We start from the raw sequence: 21,997 nt of genomic DNA on the forward strand, positions 1-21,997 counted from the left end.
AAGCCGGGCTCTTTTGGTGTGTCTTTATGCATAGTGTGTAGTAAAGACTGAAAATCTCTCTCTCTCTCTCTCTCTCTCTCTCTCTCTCTCTCTCTCTCTCTCTCTCATGCTTTTAATGTCGGCAAAGCGTCAGAGAGCGACCAAATTTTGTAAGCGGCTATAAACAATAAAATATGTCTGTCTAGTAGAAGTTAAAAAGTTCAACAGTTGCTGCCTTGAATTTTGCAACAAGCATTTTATATTCAATCCCCATTTCTTCATCGCGCAGCAAAGTAGTTCATGGAAATTCATGCGCATTGTATGTGTCCAAAATGCATAGTAATGTTTTAAAAACACGTTATTAATAAGAAAACTAAAAAAGATAGACAATTCATTCGAAATTTAAAAAAAAGAAACAAAATGCCAACACTTTTGACAAAACGTGGCTCTTTGTGTAACTATTTGGTATAGCGGAAGCTTTACCTTGACGCTGTTTGGTTTTTTGTCTACTTTCGAAGTTGTGCTATTTACAGTAACATTGGCGATTTGCCTGCCTATAGCCAGGACTCTTGCTTTCAGCAGAGCCCGGCTAAAAAATAAATTACTTTAATTGATTTTAATAAATTTATTTTCGCCTTAGTTATGAACGGACTACCTTAATTATTTTGTAAAGGACCAATGTCGGTTTTAGGTGTTATGTGACGCCTCCATGTTGTGACGTACTTATAATCGAAATAAACAATAAAATCAAGTGTAATTTTATAAATAGTGTCTTTCCCGAAATCGTAACTTACCATTGTAGAGCAGTGGATTAGAATGTTCACTACGAATCTGTAAGTCATGAGTTCGAATCCAGCTTGGGATTTTTTGAAAAAAATTAAAACGTATTTTTTCGTTAAATATTGTGTAATTTTAAAATTCTAAACCCGTAAGAGTATTTTAAATATAATGTACTTTACTCCACATTAATATCGATAGATGTCCGCATGCGAATTTAAGCGCAATTGCAAGTGCCAGTACTTCGGCACAAAAATTAAAGCTTTTTTTTTGTAAAAAAAAAAAAAGAAGTACTAATTGGAAGCTCCTTGTTTAACCACAGCAGTACAATATTTATGGTCACTTAAATTAAGCTGTAATTACAGTGGCATTAATTTCTTACACACGAAGTCCGAGATATCTGGCGGTTTTTGTCTTTTTTTAACGATTTTAATATTTTACTTGTCAGGAAAAAGTCGAAATTGGCACTGACATACTATTCTTTGTCGACATATCAGCTATTTTCGTCCACGATCGCTTTTCCTTGGATGGTTATGTCCAGTTGCATATTCCAGCGATCTCACATGAAAACTAGTTTTATTACGAGTTTTTCATCGCAGTGAATAATATAACAAACTATCGCATGTATTTTCCTTTCGTTTTCAATTCAGCCGGTTCAGAGTTTAACTCACTATTTGTGTTTAATCCATTAAATTCAGCTCAATAGCTCTGCATCAGCTGAAAGCGCATCCATTTTGAATATTGTTGCTGTTGTTGTTTTGTATTCATACGCGCCGCTTCATTTACATTATTTACATTTTTGATCAATGACACTTCACATTTTTTTTATTTGAAAATGTTTTATTAAATGATAAGAAATGAAGATAATAATTTTTCTATTGATCGACGTATCAAAGACAAAAAGACCGCGGAAAACTTTTTTATCAATGCGCTACGCGCATTGATGAAGTTTTCCGGTCAATTTTTCTTTGAAACGTCGATCAATAGAAAAAGTATTATCTTCATTTCTTAATCCTTTATGCGAATAATTTAATTCTGGTTGTAGCGCCCTTTCTGATTGGCTAAAAAATTATTTTATATCGTATAAAAAATTTTGCCTTCGTCATAGTAAGACTAACGTCATAAACATATCAATACGCCTGAAGTTACGTTTGAATCTTGTACAATTTTTACGTCATTTTAAAGGTCAAATGACATTTTTATACAATGAAGAGTAAAAAAATAAATTATCAGCAATTAATTCAATATTAATTAGTTTTATAAGATATAAAATGGTTTAAAACAGTTTACGCTTTTTTATAAACCGCTCCGCGATTTATAAAGCGTAAACTGCCACAAACCATTTTATATCGTATAAAACAAATAAATATTGAATTCACTCCTTAAATACATAATTGTTATATCATTTGGTATTTTGCCGGATTCCGTTCATCCCTTATATGTTCTAAATACAACGTGACAATGCATGTGACGTCACAAAACAAGTGACGTCAGACCAGTTGTTATCAACAAAACTCAGCGCAAGAAGTGGCGAAAGTAAGGAACATTTTGTAGCAAGGTATTCATTGCATCAATGAGTTTTTGTATCGTGAAGTTTCTTTTCATGAAATATGCGAAAAATAAATTCTAATTAACCTCAAAATTGATAATTTTTTAGATTATACAAACATGGATCATCGTATGTGTTTTGGCTATGAAGCTTTGAGCAGCATGGTATGTACAATTGTGATAAAATTATCTGTTGTTATGAAAATTTTATCCCGTTCAAATGAAACATATTTTGGAGAATTAATACTTATTTTTTCCCCTCATTTCTCTTGATTTTAAAGATGGATGAAAGATCTAGTCTCATAGAAAAGGCTTTGAGATATATGGTATGTTAATTCGGGATATCTTAATATGTACTTGTTAAAAACAATTGTTCATGATATAAATTTACATTACTGTCTTCATGAATTTTTTTCTAATATTTTATGCGATACGTTGCAACAAAACTTTATCCTCAGACAAAGAATTCTTATTATTACAGGAAGAAACTCGGATGGAAATCGTTCGCAATTTCCAATTGTTTCTGAAAGAGTACGAGGCAGAAAAACAGGAGGTATTTTATTTTAACTACAGTCACTTATTATCAGAGCTTGATATGATTTTTTTCTCATACACTTTGCTTTATATGTTAGATTGTAGGAAATTAAAATTTTTAAACATCGATGAAAGAAATCATTTTAAAAAGGTTTATCCATGATACGTTTATATATGTATTGGTTATCAGAAAATGATGAGGACTTGAATTTATTTAACAGATTGGTGCCGAACGGCGTCGAAATATTGTCCGAAATATTCAGATGGAATTGATAGTAAGTTAATTCCCTTTTCTTCATGGAATTTCATTCTTTTTTTCTTTCTTTTTTTACCTTTAGCCTTGTTACTAAACCATTATATTACTCCGATATATACCATAAAGGAATATATAAATCTTGAAAAAGCTTGCGTTTATTTTCATTTCAGACAAAGTTTATTCAGAGAGAGGACACACTGCTAACTGAGTCCATCGCACAGTTACAGGTATAGGGTTTAGTGTGTTAAACAAGTTACATGTACGTTTCGAGGTTTTTAAATTTTTTTAAACATACTATCAAATCCCATGCAAAAACTACATTCTATATTAAGTTTTAATTACAGTTAAGGGGTTAAACGTGAAATGCATAATTATTCTAATTATTCAAAACAATCAGTGTATATTTGTAACGATTTCACATGAATATTAACAGAAAGAGACCGAGGACGCAAAAAGAAAGATACAAGAAGCATGGGTAATTATTAAAACAGTATTCTTAATTAACATGGAAACATAAGGCAATAATAATGCTATGAATTAGAATCCCTTTGCATGTATTTACAAGATGCATTTGATTTTACTGAAAATAGCTTTTTCCTCATTTATTTTCTTTTTGTAGAACACCGAGTCCAAAAAGAGGCTGGTGAACCAAATACATGAGGACTTATGGGTAATAAATCAATCAATCTCACAAACTGTCTAAAGCTTTTGTTTTGTTTATATCATTTCAAATATTGTTTTTCTGTAACTGAGTACTAGTAACACTATATAATGAAATATACATCTTTGCAGACTGAGAGAAGGTTTCGAAATCCTGAGATGGCCAGAAAAATGATGGTGAGAATTTATTTAGATTAATTTCTTTAACACATTTTATAAATAGATGGTAATATATTGCATATTGGATCTGCTTAAATATGTCATGTTTTCATAAAATACTAGTAGTTGGTTTCAACATTAATTCTGATTTTTAGGACAAAGTAGAGGGACTTAAGATAAACCTCCAAAAACTCCAAGAAGAACTGATTGTGAGTACTAGTATGCACAAAGTGACTACGCCGGTACATTGTTTAATATAAAAGCTTTGTGGGCTGTTTCCCCCTGGCCAATAGTTTTAATAACTGCAGTTGAACTTCGATATGTAGAACTTTGACATCTCAAATACAATGGATATGTCGAAGTGATTTGTAAGTCCCAACCACTTTTTTTTTAATTATTTTACCCTTGATATCTCAAATACCTGGATATTTTGCATCTTCACTAGCCAAGGGTTTTCAATCCGCACTACTTCTCACAAACGTTCGTGAGAAGCGGTGCGGATCAAAGACACTTGGCAAGGAAAGACGGATATTTCGAAGTTATTAAACAGTCCCATCTAGTGCGAAGTTTGACTGTATAATAGTTGAAACAATCACAGTGAGCTTGTATAATTGTCCACTAAGTGATAAGACCTACTGCTCTACTTCCCTCATGTTACTATGTCTTGGGTCAAGACTATTATACTTAAGATTTTTAAAATTAATTTCATTATCGACAATTAATAAAAGACGTTACATCAAAGTATATTCTTTTTTAAGAATGAAATCAAGGAAAGAGAAAAGCTTAGACATGTTAAAGAAACCTACCAGCAGGAGTTGTTGGTTAGTACATGCATTTTGATACTTTGGAATTTTTTTTTGAAAATGAAAATGAAATGAAAATTATCTCAAAATAAAAAGTGTTGTTAAAAAAGTTTCATGTATTTATTTCAATATCTTTTGATAGACAAAGTTTGAAGAAAAAGAGAAACTTCAACAGATTAAAGAGATATATCTGAGAGAGTTGATGGTGAGTATGTGATGTAAGAAATAAGTGCATGTTTATATAGACACTTTGTATCTCAATTTTAAGTTGCTGCACGTCTGTAACTCCTGGGCTGAATTCTACTGTAAATTTTTATAAGATTATATACTTATCTTTTAAAAGACAAAAATGGAAGAAAAAAAGGAGATTTCCCGACGGAGAGAAGAGTTGCATCACGAGTTGATGGTTAGTATTTTATATATATATATATAATAAACAAATATGTTTACTATACAATATTTGACCTTTTATTTGATGTTAATTTTTTAACTTTTTGATGGAAAAAAATCAAAGAACGAGAAAGGCTCTTCAATTTGAAAAGGGCTTGCCAGCACGAGTTGATGGTCAGTATAATTTCTATTATAATAGGTTATCCCCATCTTAATCAGTATATGAAATACATACCTCTTTCACTATATTTCAATATTGATTTTGTAGCATTAACCCCTTACTGTAACTGGACCGTACTGGTCTTTCATACGGCAAATTAACATATCATGATTAAGAATAATGCAATATGGCAAATGGTATTTTTTATAAAGGCTTAATTACATGGGAATGGGGTAGAACTGATTGTGAGTATGCACAAGTGACTACCCCGGTACATTGTTTAATATAAAAGCTTTGTGGGCTGTTTCCCCCTGGCCAATAGTTTTAATAACTACAGTTGAACTTCGATATTTAGAACTTTGACATCTCAAATACAATGGATATGTCGAAGTGATTTGTAAGTCCCTACCACTTTTTTAAAAACTATTTTACCCTTGATATCTCAAATACATGGATATTATGCATCTTCGCTAGCCAAGGGTTTCCAATCCGCACTGCTTCTCACAAACGTTCCTGAAAAGCGGTGCGGATCAAAGACACTTGGCAAGGGAAGATGGATATTTCGAAGTTTTTAAACAGTCCCATCTAGTGCGAAGTTTGACTGTATAATAGTTGAAACAATCACAGTGAGCTTGTATAATTGTCCACTAAGTGATAAGACATACTGCTCTACTTCCCTCATGTTACTATGTCTTGGGTCAAGACTATTATACTTAAGATTTTTAAAATTAATTTCATTATCGACAATTAATAAAAGACGTTACATCAAAGTATATTCTTTTTACAGAATGAAATCAAGGAAAGAGAAAAGCTTAGACATGTTAAAGAAACCTACCAGCAGGAGTTGTTGGTTAGTACATGCATTTTGATACTTTGGAATTTTTTTTTGAAAATGAAAATGAAATGAAAATTATCTCAAAATAAAAAGTGTTGTTAAAAAAGTTTCATGTATTTATTTCAATATCTTTTGATAGACAAAGTTTGAAGAAAAAGAGAAACTTCAACAGATTAAAGAGATATATCTGAGAGAGTTGATGGTGAGTATGTGATGTAAGAAATAAGTGCATGTTTATATAGACACTTTGTATCTCAATTTTAAGTTGCTGCACGTCTGTAACTCCTGGGCTGAATTCTACTGTAAATTTTTATAAGATTATATACTTATCTTTTAAAAGACAAAAATGGAAGAAAAAAAGGAGATTTCCCGACGGAGAGAAGAGTTGCATCACGAGTTGATGGTTAGTATTTTATATATATATATATAATAAACAAATATGTTTACTATACAATATTTGACCTTTTATTTGATGTTAATTTTTTAACTTTTTGATGGAAAAAAATCAAAGAACGAGAAAGGCTCTTCAATTTGAAAAGGGCTTGCCAGCACGAGTTGATGGTCAGTATAATTTCTATTATAATAGGTTATCCCCATCTTAATCAGTATATGAAATACATACCTCTTTCACTATATTTCAATATTGATTTTGTAGCATTAACCCCTTACTGTAACTGGACCGTACTGGTCTTTCATACGGCAAATTAACATATCATGATTAAGAATAATGCAATATGGCAAATGGTATTTTTTATAAAGGCTTAATTACATGGGAATGGGGTAGAACTGATTGTGAGTATGCACAAGTGACTACCCCGGTACATTGTTTAATATAAAAGCTTTGTGGGCTGTTTCCCCCTGGCCAATAGTTTTAATAACTACAGTTGAACTTCGATATTTAGAACTTTGACATCTCAAATACAATGGATATGTCGAAGTGATTTGTAAGTCCCTACCACTTTTTTAAAAACTATTTTACCCTTGATATCTCAAATACATGGATATTATGCATCTTCGCTAGCCAAGGGTTTCCAATCCGCACTGCTTCTCACAAACGTTCCTGAAAAGCGGTGCGGATCAAAGACACTTGGCAAGGGAAGATGGATATTTCGAAGTTTTTAAACAGTCCCATCTAGTGCGAAGTTTGACTGTATAATAGTTGAAACAATCACAGTGAGCTTGTATAATTGTCCACTAAGTGATAAGACATACTGCTCTACTTCCCTCATGTTACTATGTCTTGGGTCAAGACTATTATACTTAAGATTTTTAAAATTAATTTCATTATCGACAATTAATAAAAGACGTTACATCAAAGTATATTCTTTTTACAGAATGAAATCAAGGAAAGAGAAAAGCTTAGACATGTTAAAGAAACCTACCAGCAGGAGTTGTTGGTTAGTACATGCATTTTGATACTTTGGAATTTTTTTTTGAAAATGAAAATGAAATGAAAATTATCTCAAAATAAAAAGTGTTGTTAAAAAAGTTTCATGTATTTATTTCAATATCTTTTGATAGACAAAGTTTGAAGAAAAAGAGAAACTTCAACAGATTAAAGAGATATATCTGAGAGAGTTGATGGTGAGTATGTGATGTAAGAAATAAGTGCATGTTTATATAGACACTTTGTATCTCAATTTTAAGTTGCTGCACGTCTGTAACTCCTGGGCTGAATTCTACTGTAAATTTTTATAAGATTATATACTTATCTTTTAAAAGACAAAAATGGAAGAAAAAAAGGAGATTTCCCGACGGAGAGAAGAGTTGCATCACGAGTTGATGGTTAGTATTTTATATATATATATATAATAAACAAATATGTTTACTATACAATATTTGACCTTTTATTTGATGTTAATTTTTTAACTTTTTGATGGAAAAAAATCAAAGAACGAGAAAGGCTCTTCAATTTGAAAAGGGCTTGCCAGCACGAGTTGATGGTCAGTATAATTTCTATTATAATAGGTTATCCCCATCTTAATCAGTATATGAAATACATACCTCTTTCACTATATTTCAATATTGATTTTAAAGCATTAACCCCTTACTGTGACTGGGCCGTACTGGTCTTTCATATGGCAAATTAACATATCATGATTAAGAATAATGCAATATGGCAAATGGTATTTTTTATAAAGGCTTAATTACATGGGAATGGGGTAGAACTGATTGTGAGTATGCACAAGTGACTACCTCGGTACATTGTTTAATATAAAAGCTTTGTGGGCTGTTTCCCCCTGGCCAATAGTTTTAATAACTACAGTTGAACTTCGATATTTAGAACTTTGACATCTCAAATACAATGGATATGTCGAAGTGATTTGTAAGTCCCTACCACTTTTTTAAAAACTATTTTACCCTTGATATCTCAAATACATGGATATTATGCATCTTCGCTAGCCAAGGGTTTCCAATCCGCACTGCTTCTCACAAACGTTCCTGAAAAGCGGTGCGGATCAAAGACACTTGGCAAGGGAAGATGGATATTTCGAAGTTTTTAAACAGTCCCATCTAGTGCGAAGTTTGACTGTATAATAGTTGAAACAATCACAGTGAGCTTGTATAATTGTCCACTAAGTGATAAGACCTACTGCTCTACTTCCCTCATGTTACTATGTCTTGGGTCAAGACTATCATACTTAAGATTTTTAAAATTAATTTCATTATCGACAATTAATAAAAGACGTTACATCAAAGTATATTCTTTTTTAATAATGAAATCAAGGAAAGAGAAAAGCTTAGACATGTTAAAGAAACCTACCAGCAGGAGTTGTTGGTTAGTACATGCATTTTGATACTTTGGAATTTTTTTTTGAAAATGAAAATGAAATGAAAATTATCTCAAAATAAAAAGTGTTGTTAAAAAAGTTTCATGTATTTATTTCAATATCTTTTGATAGACAAAGTTTGAAGAAAAAGAGATACTTCAACAGATTAAAGAGATATATCTGAGAGAGTTGATGGTGAGTATGTGATGTAAGAAATAAGTGCATGTTTATATAGACACTTTGTATCTCAATTTTAAGTTGCTGCACGTCTGTAACTCCTGGGCTGAATTCTACTGTAAATTTTTATAAGATTATATACTTATCTTTTAAAAGACAAAAATGGAAGAAAAAAAGGAGATTTCCCGACGGAGAGAAGAGTTGCATCACGAGTTGATGGTTAGTATTTTATATATATATATAATAAACAAATATGTTTACTATACAATATTTGACCTTTTATTTGATGTTAATTTTTTAACTTTTTGATAGAAAAAAATCAAAGAACGAGAAAGGCTCTTCAATTTGAAAAGGGCTTGCCAGCACGAGTTGATGGTCAGTATAATTTCTATTATAATAGGTTATCCCCATCTTAATCAGTGTATGATATACATATACCCCTTTCACTATATTTCAATATTGATTTTAAAGCATTAACCCCTTACTGTGACTGGGCCGTACTGGTCTTTCATATGGCAAATTAACATATCATGATTAAGAATAATGCAATATGGCAAATGGTATTTTTTATAAAGGCTTAATTACATGGGTATGGGGTATGAGCTTTGATCTAATTTGGATTTTTTTTAATTTGCAATTTGATTATCAACATAATAAAAAAAATGTGTTTTTCTGTTTACAGAGTTACCACAGAAAGAAACAGGCTGAAAATGAATGCTTTGTACCAAGAAAGTTATTTCTTTTTAACATTGACACATTCGTCTGTCCTCCAATGGTATGTTTTCAAATGCGCATTCATGTAAACTAATTATTTAATTGAACTATAACTTTTTCATTTCTACTTCATCTTTTATTCATTCATTTTTCATTGATGTAGCAATGGTAAAAGAGTTTTAAAAGATGATTTTTAAACATAGTGCTTTTGTTGAATTGCCTAAAATCATTAATACATTTTCCTATTCATGACTCTCCTTAGCCTCAATGTGAGCCACAGATGAAACCGAAATATGAAGGATCTTCTATCGAACCTAAATATGACACCTGTCAATCTGTGGTATCTCTCTCAAAGGTACATCCCAAAGGAAATTGATGCTCATATATGAAATTACTTATTTTTGAAAACTTTGTTTTATTAAAATTGTATTGATGATTTTCACTTTAGTTATTTTTCATATGCTTTTACAGGCCAACGCAAATCCAACTAGTAGACGAGGTTTGAGAAACTGGCTCAAAAAGTTCTTTGGAAGAAAATAGATGACCCAATCCGTGTTAATGGCTGAAGAAAAAGTCTCCTCTTTTCCAAAATTTTTAAATCTGTGCTGTTGACTAAATTGTTTTTAGAACTTCCAGTAATGTTGATATCTGTGTATACTTATAAATTTGTGCTGTTGATTAAATTGTTTTTAGAACTTACTGTAATGTTGACATCTGTGTGTATTTATAAATTTTTGCCGTTGATTAATTGTTTTTAGAACATTTATTTAATACATGTATTTAGTGCCATTTAAGATATCAAAGTACTGAAGTACTGAAAGCCGGGCTCTTTTGGTGTGTCTTTATGCATAGTGTGTAGTAAAGACTGAAAATCTCTCTCTCTCTCTCTCTCTCTCTCTCTCTCTCTCTCTCTCTCTCTCTCTCATGCTTTTAATGTCGGCAAAGCGTCAGAGAGCGACCAAATTTTGTAAGCGGCTATAAACAATAAAATATGTCTGTCTAGTAGAAGTTAAAAAGTTCAACAGTTGCTGCCTTGAATTTTGCAACAAGCATTTTATATTCAATCCCCATTTCTTCATCGCGCAGCAAAGTAGTTCATGGAAATTCATGCGCATTGTATGTGTCCAAAATGCATAGTAATGTTTTAAAAACACGTTATTAATAAGAAAACTAAAAAAGATAGACAATTCATTCGAAATTTAAAAAAAAGAAACAAAATGCCAACACTTTTGACAAAACGTGGCTCTTTGTGTAACTATTTGGTATAGCGGAAGCTTTACCTTGACGCTGTTTGGTTTTTTGTCTACTTTCGAAGTTGTGCTATTTACAGTAACATTGGCGATTTGCCTGCCTATAGCCAGGACTCTTGCTTTCAGCAGAGCCCGGCTAAAAAATAAATTACTTTAATTGATTTTAATAAATTTATTTTCGCCTTAGTTATGAACGGACTACCTTAATTATTTTGTAAAGGACCAATGTCGGTTTTAGGTGTTATGTGACGCCTCCATGTTGTGACGTACTTATCATCGAAATAAACAATAAAATCAAGTGTAATTTTATAAATAGTGTCTTTCCCGAAATCGTAACTTACCATTGTAGAGCAGTGGATTAGAATGTTCACTACGAATCTGTAAGTCATGAGTTCGAATCCAGCTTGGGATTTTTTGAAAAAAATTAAAACGTATTTTTTCGTTAAATATTGTGTAATTTTAAAATTCTAAACCCGTAAGAGTATTTTAAATATAATGTACTTTACTCCACATTAATATCGATAGATGTCCGCATGCGAATTTAAGCGCAATTGCAAGTGCCAGTACTTCGGCACAAAAATTAAAGCTTTTTTTTTGTAAAAAAAAAAAAAAGAAGTACTAATTGGAAGCTCCTTGTTTAACCACAGCAGTACAATATTTATGGTCACTTAAATTAAGCTGTAATTACAGTGGCATTAATTTCTTACACACGAAGTCCGAGATATCTGGCGGTTTTTGTCTTTTTTTAACGATTTTAATATTTTACTTGTCAGGAAAAAGTCGAAATTGGCACTGACATACTATTCTTTGTCGACATATCAGCTATTTTCGTCCACGATCGCTTTTCCTTGGATGGTTATGTCCAGTTGCATATTCCAGCGATCTCACATGAAAACTAGTTTTATTACGAGTTTTTCATCGCAGTGAATAATATAACAAACTATCGCATGTATTTTCCTTTCGTTTTCAATTCAGCCGGTTCAGAGTTTAACTCACTATTTGTGTTTAATCCATTAAATTCAGCTCAATAGCTCTGCATCAGCTGAAAGCGCATCCATTTTGAATATTGTTGCTGTTGTTGTTTTGTATTCATACGCGCCGCTTCATTTACATTATTTACATTTTTGATCAATGACACTTCACATTTTTTTTATTTGAAAATGTTTTATTAAATGATAAGAAATGAAGATAATTTTTCTATTGATCGACGTATCAAAGACAAAAAGACCGCGGAAAACTTTTTTATCAATGCGCTACGCGCATTGATGAAGTTTTCCGGTCAATTTTTCTTTGAAACGTCGATCAATAGAAAAAGTATTATCTTCATTTCTTAATCCTTTATGCGAATAATTTAATTCTGGTTGTAGCGCCCTTTCTGATTGGCTAAAAAAATTATTTTATATCGTATAAAAAATTTTGCCTTCGTCATAGTAAGACTAACGTCATAAACATATCAATACGCCTGAAGTTACGTTTGAATCTTGTACAATTTTTACGTCATTTTAAAGGTCAAATGACATTTTTATACAATGAAGAGTAAAAAAATAAATTATCAGCAATTAATTCAATATTAATTAGTTTTATAAGATATAAAATGGTTTAAAACAGTTTACGCTTTTTTATAAACCGCTCCGCGATTTATAAAGCGTAAACTGCCACAAACCATTTTATATCGTATAAAACAAATAAATATTGAATTCACTCCTTAAATACATAATTGTTATATCATTTGGTATTTTGCCGGATTCCGTTCATCCCTTATATGTTCTAAATACAACGTGACAATGCATGTGACGTCACAAAACAAGTGACGTCAGACCAGTTGTTATCAACAAAACTCAGCGCAAGAAGTGGCGAAAGTAAGGAACATTTTGTAGCAAGGTATTCATTGCATCAATGAGTTTTTGTATCGTGAAGTTTCTTTTCATGAAATATGCGAAAAATAAATTCTAATTAACCTCAAAATTGATAATTTTTTAGATTATACAAACATGGATCATCGTATGTGTTTTGGCTATGAAGCTTTGAGCAGCATGGTATGTACAATTGTGATAAAATTATCTGTTGTTATGAAAATTTTATCCCGTTCAAATGAAACATATTTTGGAGAATTAATACTTATTTTTTCCCCTCATTTCTCTTGATTTTAAAGATGGATGAAAGATCTAGTCTCATAGAAAAGGCTTTGAGATATATGGTATGTTAATTCGGGATATCTTAATATGTACTTGTTAAAAACAATTGTTCATGATATAAATTTACATTACTGTCTTCATGAATTTTTTTCTAATATTTTATGCGATACGTTGCAACAAAACTTTATCCTCAGTCAAAGAATTCTTATTATTACAGGAAGAAACTCGGATGGAAATCGTTCGCAATTTCCAATTGTTTCTGAAAGAGTACGAGGCAGAAAAACAGGAGGTATTTTATTTTAACTACAGTCACTTATTATCAGAGCTTGATATGATTTTTTTCTCATACACTTTGCTTTATATGTTAGATTGTAGGAAATTAAAATTTTTAAACATCGATGAAAGAAATCATTTTAAAAAGGTTTATCCATGATACGTTTATATATGTATTGGTTATCAGAAAATGATGAGGACTTGAATTTATTTAACAGATTGGTGCCGAACGGCGTCGAAATATTGTCCGAAATATTCAGATGGAATTGATAGTAAGTTAATTCCCTTTTCTTCATGGAATTTCATTCTTTTTTTCTTTCTTTTTTTACCTTTAGCCTTGTTACTAAACCATTATATTACTCCGATATATACCATAAAGGAATATATAAATCTTGAAAAAGCTTGCGTTTATTTTCATTTCAGACAAAGTTTATTCAGAGAGAGGACACACTGCTAACTGAGTCCATCGCACAGTTACAGGTATAGGGTTTAGTGTGTTAAACAAGTTACATGTACGTTTCGAGGTTTTTAAATTTTTTTAAACATACTATCAAATCCCATGCAAAAACTACATTCTATATTAAGTTTTAATTACAGTTAAGGGGTTAAACGTGAAATGCATAATTATTCTAATTATTCAAAACAATCAGTGTATATTTGTAACGATTTCACATGAATATTAACAGAAAGAGACCGAGGACGCAAAAAGAAAGATACAAGAAGCATGGGTAATTATTAAAACAGTATTCTTAATTAACATGGAAACATAAGGCAATAATAATGCTATGAATTAGAATCCCTTTGCATGTATTTACAAGATGCATTTGATTTTACTGAAAATAGCTTTTTCCTCATTTATTTTCTTTTTGTAGAACACCGAGTCCAAAAAGAGGCTGGTGAACCAAATACATGAGGACTTATGGGTAATAAATCAATCAATCTCACAAACTGTCTAAAGCTTTTGTTTTGTTTATATCATTTCAAATATTGTTTTTCTGTAACTGAGTACTAGTAACACTATATAATGAAATATACATCTTTGCAGACTGAGAGAAGGTTTCGAAATCCTGAGATGGCCAGAAAAATGATGGTGAGAATTTATTTAGATTAATTTCTTTAACACATTTTATAAATAGATGGTAATATATTGCATATTGGATCTGCTTAAATATGTCATGTTTTCATAAAATACTAGTAGTTGGTTTCAACATTAATTCTGATTTTTAGGACAAAGTAGAGGGACTTAAGATAAACCTCCAAAAACTCCAAGAAGAACTGATTGTGAGTACTAGTATGCACAAAGTGACTACGCCGGTATATTGTTTAATATAAAAGCTTTGTGGGCTGTTTCCCCCTGGCCAATAGTTTTAATAACTGCAGTTGAACTTCGATATGTAGAACTTTGACATCTCAAATACAATGGATATGTCGAAGTGATTTGTAAGTCCCAACCACTTTTTTTTTAATTATTTTACCCTTGATATCTCAAATACCTGGATATTTTGCATCTTCACTAGCCAAGGGTTTTCAATCCGCACTACTTCTCACAAACGTTCGTGAGAAGCGGTGCGGATCAAAGACACTTGGCAAGGAAAGACGGATATTTCGAAGTTATTAAACAGTCCCATCTAGTGCGAAGTTTGACTGTATAATAGTTGAAACAATCACAGTGAGCTTGTATAATTGTCCACTAAGTGATAAGACCTACTGCTCTACTTCCCTCATGTTACTATGTCTTGGGTCAAGACTATTATACTTAAGATTTTTAAAATTAATTTCATTATCGACAATTAATAAAAGACGTTACATCAAAGTATATTCTTTTTTAAGAATGAAATCAAGGAAAGAGAAAAGCTTAGACATGTTAAAGAAACCTACCAGCAGGAGTTGTTGGTTAGTACATGCATTTTGATACTTTGGAATTTTTTTTTGAAAATGAAAATGAAATGAAAATTATCTCAAAATAAAAAGTGTTGTTAAAAAAGTTTCATGTATTTATTTCAATATCTTTTGATAGACAAAGTTTGAAGAAAAAGAGAAACTTCAACAGATTAAAGAGATATATCTGAGAGAGTTGATGGTGAGTATGTGATGTAAGAAATAAGTGCATGTTTATATAGACACTTTGTATCTCAATTTTAAGTTGCTGCACGTCTGTAACTCCTGGGCTGAATTCTACTGTAAATTTTTATAAGATTATATACTTATCTTTTAAAAGACAAAAATGGAAGAAAAAAAGGAGATTTCCCGACGGAGAGAAGAGTTGCATCACGAGTTGATGGTTAGTATTTTATATATATATATATAATAAACAAATATGTTTACTATACAATATTTGACCTTTTATTTGATGTTAATTTTTTAACTTTTTGATAGAAAAAAATCAAAGAACGAGAAAGGCTCTTCAATTTGAAAAGGGCTTGCCAGCACGAGTTGATGGTCAGTATAATTTCTATTATAATAGGTTATCCCCATCTTAATCAGTATATGAAATACATACCTCTTTCACTATATTTCAATATTGATTTTGTAGCATTAACCCCTTACTGTAACTGGACCGTACTGGTCTTTCATACGGCAAATTAACATATCATGATTAAGAATAATGCAATAAGGCAAATGGTATTTTTTATAAAGGCTTAATTACATGGGAATGGGGTAGAACTGATTGTGAGTATGCACAAGTGACTACCCCGGTACATTGTTTAATATAAAAGCTTTGTGGGCTGTTTCCCCCTGGCCAATAGTTTTAATAACTACAGTTGAACTTCGATATTTAGAACTTTGACATCTCAAATACAATGGATATGTCGAAGTGATTTGTAAGTCCCTACCACTTTTTTTAAAACTATTTTACCCTTGATATCTCAAATACATGGATATTATGCATCTTCGCTAGCCAAGGGTTTCCAATCCGCACTGCTTCTCACAAACGTTCCTGAAAAGCGGTGCGGATCAAAGACACTTGACAAGGGAAGATGGATATTTCGAAGTTTTTAAACAGTCCCATCTAGTGCGAAGTTTGACTGTATAATAGTTGAAACAATCACAGTGAGCTTGTATAATTGTCCACTAAGTGATAAGACCTACTGCTCTACTTCCCTCATGTTACTATGTCTTGGGTCAAGACTATTATACTTAAGATTTTTAAAATTAATTTCATTATCGACAATTAATAAAAGACGTTACATCAAAGTATATTCTTTTTACAGAATGAAATCAAGGAAAGAGAAAAGCTTAGACATGTTAAAGAAACCTACCAGCAGGAGTTGTTGGTTAGTACATGCATTTTGATACTTTGGAATTTTTTTTTGAAAATGAAAATGAAATGAAAATTATCTCAAAATAAAAAGTGTTGTTAAAAAAGTTTCATGTATTTATTTCAATATCTTTTGATAGACAAAGTTTGAAGAAAAAGAGAAACTTCAACAGATTAAAGAGATATATCTGAGAGAGTTGATGGTGAGTATGTGATGTAAGAAATAAGTGCATGTTTATATAGACACTTTGTATCTCAATTTTAAGTTGCTGCACGTCTGTAACTCCTGGGCTGAATTCTACTGTAAATTTTTATAAGATTATATACTTATCTTTTAAAAGACAAAAATGGAAGAAAAAAAGGAGATTTCCCGACGGAGAGAAGAGTTGCATCACGAGTTGATGGTTAGTATTTTATATATATATATAATAAACAAATATGTTTACTATACAATATTTGACCTTTTATTTGATGTTAATTTTTTAACTTTTTGATAGAAAAAATTCAAAGAACGAGAGAGGCTCTGCAATTTGAAAAGGGCTTGCCAGCACGAGTTGATGGTCAGTATAATTTCTATTATAATAGGATATCCCCGTCTTAATCAGTGTATGATATACATATACCCCTTTCACTATATTTCAATATTGATTTTAAAGCATTAACCCCTTACTGTGACTGGGCCGTACTGGTCTTTCATATGGCAAATTAACATATCATGATTAAAAATAATGCAATATGGCAAATGGTATTTTTTATAAAGGCTTAATTACATGGGAATGGGGTAGAACTGATTGTGAGTATGCACAAGTGACTACCCCGGTACATTGTTTAATATAAAAGCTTTGTGGGCTGTTTCCCCCTGGCCAATAGTTTTAATAACTACAGTTGAACTTCGATATTTAGAACTTTGACATCTCAAATACAATGGATATGTCGAAGTGATTTGTAAGTCCCTACCACTTTTTTAAAAACTATTTTACCCTTGATATCTCAAATACATGGATATTATGCATCTTCGCTAGCCAAGGGTTTCCAATCCGCACTGCTTCTCACAAACGTTCCTGAAAAGCGGTGCGGATCAAAGACACTTGGCAAGGGAAGATGGATATTTCGAAGTTTTTAAACAGTCCCATCTAGTGCGAAGTTTGACTGTATAATAGTTGAAACAATCACAGTGAGCTTGTATAATTGTCCACTAAGTGATAAGACCTACTGCTCTACTTCCCTCATGTTACTATGTCTTGGGTCAAGACTATTATACTTAAGATTTTTAAAATTAATTTCATTATCGACAATTAATAAAAGACGTTACATCAAAGTATATTCTTTTTACAGAATGAAATCAAGGAAAGAGAAAAGCTTAGACATGTTAAAGAAACCTACCAGCAGGAGTTGTTGGTTAGTACATGCATTTTGATACTTTGGAATTTTTTTTTGAAAATGAAAATGAAATGAAAATTATCTCAAAATAAAAAGTGTTGTTAAAAAAGTTTCATGTATTTATTTCAATATCTTTTGATAGACAAAGTTTGAAGAAAAAGAGAAACTTCAACAGATTAAAGAGATATATCTGAGAGAGTTGATGGTGAGTATGTGATGTAAGAAATAAGTGCATGTTTATATAGACACTTTGTATCTCAATTTTAAGTTGCTGCACGTCTGTAACTCCTGGGCTGAATTCTACTGTAAATTTTTATAAGATTATATACTTATCTTTTAAAAGACAAAAATGGAAGAAAAAAAGGAGATTTCCCGACGGAGAGAAGAGTTGCATCACGAGTTGATGGTTAGTATTTTATATATATATATATAATAAACAAATATGTTTACTATACAATATTTGACCTTTTATTTGATGTTAATTTTTTAACTTTTTGATAGAAAAAAATCAAAGAACGAGAAAGGCTCTTCAATTTGAAAAGGGCTTGCCAGCACGAGTTGATGGTCAGTATAATTTCTATTATAATAGGTTATCCCCATCTTAATCAGTATATGAAATACATACCTCTTTCACTATATTTCAATATTGATTTTAAAGCATTAACCCCTTACTGTGACTGGGCCGTACTGGTCTTTCATATGGCAAATTAACATATCATGATTAAGAATAATGCAATATGGCAAATGGTATTTTTTATAAAGGCTTAATTACATGGGAATGGGGTAGAACTGATTGTGAGTATGCACAAGTGACTACCTCGGTACATTGTTTAATATAAAAGCTTTGTGGGCTGTTTCCCCCTGGCCAATAGTTTTAATAACTACAGTTGAACTTCGATATTTAGAACTTTGACATCTCAAATACAATGGATATGTCGAAGTGATTTGTAAGTCCCTACCACTTTTTTAAAAACTATTTTACCCTTGATATCTCAAATACATGGATATTATGCATCTTCGCTAGCCAAGGGTTTCCAATCCGCACTGCTTCTCACAAACGTTCCTGAAAAGCGGTGCGGATCAAAGACACTTGGCAAGGGAAGATGGATATTTCGAAGTTTTTAAACAGTCCCATCTAGTGCGAAGTTTGACTGTATAATAGTTGAAACAATCACAGTGAGCTTGTATAATTGTCCACTAAGTGATAAGACCTACTGCTCTACTTCCCTCATGTTACTATGTCTTGGGTCAAGACTATCATACCTAAGATTTTTAAAATTAATTTCATTATCGACAATTAATAAAAGACGTTACATCAAAGTATATTCTTTTTTAATAATGAAATCAAGGAAAGAGAAAAGCTTAGACATGTTAAAGAAACCTACCAGCAGGAGTTGTTGGTTAGTACATGCATTTTGATACTTTGGAATTTTTTTTTGAAAATGAAAATGAAATGAAAATTATCTCAAAATAAAAAGTGTTGTTAAAAAAGTTTCATGTATTTATTTCAATATCTTTTGATAGACAAAGTTTGAAGAAAAAGAGATACTTCAACAGATTAAAGAGATATATCTGAGAGAGTTGATGGTGAGTATGTGATGTAAGAAATAAGTGCATGTTTATATAGACACTTTGTATCTCAATTTTAAGTTGCTGCACGTCTGTAACTCCTGGGCTGAATTCTACTGTAAATTTTTATAAGATTATATACTTATCTTTTAAAAGACAAAAATGGAAGAAAAAAAGGAGATTTCCCGACGGAGAGAAGAGTTGCATCACGAGTTGATGGTTAGTATTTTATATATATATATAATAAACAAATATGTTTACTATACATTTGACCTTTTATTTGATGTTAATTTTTTAACTTTTTGATAGAAAAAAATCAAATAACGAGAAAGGCTCTTCAATTTGAAAAGGGCTTGCCAGCACGAGTTGATGGTCAGTATAATTTCTATTATAATAGGTTATCCCCATCTTAATCAGTATATGAAATACATACCTCTTTCACTATATTTCAATATTGATTTTGTAGCATTAACCCCTTACTGTAACTGGACCGTACTGGTCCTTCATACGGCAAATTAACATATTATGATTAAGAATAATGCAATATGGCAAATGGTATTTTTTATAAAGGCTTAATTACATGGGAATGGGGTATGAGCTTTGATTTAATTCTGATTTTTTAAATTGCAATTTGATTATCAACATAATAAAAAAAATGTTTTTCTGTTTACAGAGTTACCACAGAAAGAAACAGGATGAAAATGAATGCTTTGTACCAAGAAAGTTATTTCTTTTTAACATCGACACATTTGTCTGTCCTCCAATGGTATGTTTTAAAATGCGCATTCATGTAAACTAATAATTTAATTGAACTATAACTTTTTCATTTCCACTTCATCTTGTATTCATTCATTTTTCATTGATGTAGCAATGGTAAAAGAGTTTTAAAAGATGATTTTTAAACATAGTGCTTTTGTTGAATTGCCTAAAATCATTAATACTTTTTCCTATTCATGACTCTCCTTAGCCTCTGTGTGAGCCACAGATGAAACCGAAAAATGAAGGAGCTTCAATCGAACCTAAATATGACAGCTGCCAATCAGTGGCACCTCTCTCAAAGGTACATCCCAATGGAAATTGATGTTCAGATGTTATGAAATTACTTATTATTGAAAACTTTGTTGTATTAAAATTGTATTGATGATTTTCACTTCAGTTATTTCTCATTTGCTATTACAGGCCAACACAAATCCAACCAGTAGACGAGGTTTGAGAAACTGGCTCAAAAAGTTCTTTGGAAGAAAATAGATGACCCAATCTGTGTTAATGGCTGAAGAAAAAATCTCCTCTTTTCAAAAATTTATAAATTTGAATGTGCTGTTGTTTAAATTTTTTTAAGAAGTTACAGTAATGTTGACATCTGTGTATATTTATAAATTTGTGCTGTTGATAAATTGTTTTTACAAGTTACAGTAATGTTGACATCATTTATTTAATACATGTATTTAGTGCCAATTAAGATGAAATAAATTACTTTAATTGATTTTAATAAATATGTTTGATATTCATATGTCACTTATGAGATTTTTTTTTCATTCTCATTGAGCTAATGGAAGGGGGGGGGGGGGGGGGGAGTCGAAAATTTATTCTACAATGAATTCAGCACTTTGGGTAGACAAAAAAAAATCAAAACTTGCAATGATTACCTTGTAACAACTTTTTGTGTAAAACCTGAGTATTTAATGGAGGAATTGTATAAATGGTTTTGTTTGTTCCTACTTTTAAATTCTCTCTAGGGTGTTCAAGATTAGTGTAACATTTTAATTTATACAGTGACTATTATCCAGTTATCTCACAAGAACTAGTTAGTGCTTACTTAATAGTTAATCTTAACGCGAAATACAAGACCGTCATATTACAAATCTCTCTGATTTCAGTTATAGTTATGACAGTTAAGAGAATTTTGCTGTTTTATGTTTAATTTATAACATTACTATAAAAAATTCTCCAATTTGGTCAGCCTGACAAAATCTTGGACTGGAATCTCTCAAAATTAAGTCTTTAAAAAACTGATATTATATAAATAGTGCCTGTTTGGGAGGGTAACAGTTGAAATTGACACCCCTAGGAAACCATTGTCAACTGACGCGAAGCGGAGGTTAACAATGGTTTTCGAGGGGTGTCAAATTCAACTGTTACCCTCCCAAACAGGCACTATTTATTTTATTATACTGAATGTCTTAATTTTAGGGAATTTTTTACTACTTTTATATAGAAATGACATGAATTCTACAGCGAAACGTACACGCATAATTTACGCACATGTAACAATTTGTTGTGTTACCCGTTACTAAGTATGTAGCTAACGCTGAGGGTAATAGAACGAATTATCAACTGCGTCTAAACCAATCAGATTTTAGTATTTAAC

At 31.3% G+C, this 21,997-nt stretch overlaps 3 protein-coding genes across 3 annotated transcripts in view; 2 read left to right on the plus strand and 1 right to left on the minus strand.

Annotated features, from left to right (window-relative positions):
* The window catches only part of LOC128176081 (alpha-mannosidase 2-like), a 51,778-nt gene that overhangs the window by 14,874 nt on the left and 14,907 nt on the right, over nucleotides 1-21,997 (minus strand). The gene's annotated exons all lie outside the window — the stretch shown is intronic.
* On the plus strand, nucleotides 2,147-10,303 carry LOC128176079 (uncharacterized protein PF3D7_1120000-like). Its single transcript, XM_052842140.1, has 16 exons — nucleotides 2,147-2,469; nucleotides 2,586-2,630; nucleotides 2,786-2,857; nucleotides 3,060-3,113; nucleotides 3,265-3,321; nucleotides 3,528-3,569; nucleotides 3,714-3,764; nucleotides 3,887-3,931; nucleotides 4,069-4,122; nucleotides 4,672-4,734; nucleotides 4,859-4,921; nucleotides 5,060-5,122; nucleotides 9,362-9,424; nucleotides 9,732-9,824; nucleotides 10,026-10,118; nucleotides 10,235-10,303. Exons 1-16 carry the CDS (start codon nucleotides 2,425-2,427, stop codon nucleotides 10,301-10,303), a joined length of 972 nt encoding a protein of 323 aa, XP_052698100.1. The 5' UTR covers nucleotides 2,147-2,424.
* Nucleotides 12,727-21,080, plus strand: LOC128176078 (uncharacterized protein PF3D7_1120000-like). The gene is made up of 16 exons (XM_052842139.1): nucleotides 12,727-13,049; nucleotides 13,166-13,210; nucleotides 13,366-13,437; nucleotides 13,640-13,693; nucleotides 13,845-13,901; nucleotides 14,108-14,149; nucleotides 14,294-14,344; nucleotides 14,467-14,511; nucleotides 14,649-14,702; nucleotides 15,252-15,314; nucleotides 15,439-15,501; nucleotides 15,640-15,702; nucleotides 17,178-17,240; nucleotides 20,303-20,395; nucleotides 20,597-20,689; nucleotides 20,809-21,080. The coding sequence occupies exons 1-16, from the start codon at nucleotides 13,005-13,007 to the stop codon at nucleotides 20,875-20,877; spliced, it is 972 nt and encodes a 323-aa protein (XP_052698099.1). The 5' UTR covers nucleotides 12,727-13,004; the 3' UTR covers nucleotides 20,878-21,080.

The sequence above is a fragment of the Crassostrea angulata genome, chromosome 3, assembly GCF_025612915.1.
Source record: "Crassostrea angulata isolate pt1a10 chromosome 3, ASM2561291v2, whole genome shotgun sequence".
Classification (NCBI taxonomy): Eukaryota; Metazoa; Mollusca; class Bivalvia; order Ostreida; family Ostreidae; genus Magallana; species Magallana angulata.

Bases quoted from the DNA above. Each gene is read 5' to 3' on its own strand.
- LOC128176078 (XM_052842139.1), top strand. From the start codon at position 13,005: ATGGATCATCGTATGTGTTTTGGCTATGAAGCTTTGAGCAGCATG. The intron at 13,050-13,165 runs GTATGTACAATT...TTGATTTTAAAG, and splicing joins ATGAAGCTTTGAGCAGCATG to ATGGATGAAAGATCTAGTCT. The intron at 13,902-14,107 runs GTATAGGGTTTA...GAATATTAACAG, and splicing joins AGTCCATCGCACAGTTACAG to AAAGAGACCGAGGACGCAAA.
- LOC128176079 (XM_052842140.1), top strand. From the start codon at position 2,425: ATGGATCATCGTATGTGTTTTGGCTATGAAGCTTTGAGCAGCATG. The intron at 3,765-3,886 runs GTAATAAATCAA...ACATCTTTGCAG, and splicing joins AAATACATGAGGACTTATGG to ACTGAGAGAAGGTTTCGAAA. The intron at 5,123-9,361 runs GTTAGTATTTTA...ACTTTTTGATAG, and splicing joins AGTTGCATCACGAGTTGATG to AAAAAAATCAAAGAACGAGA.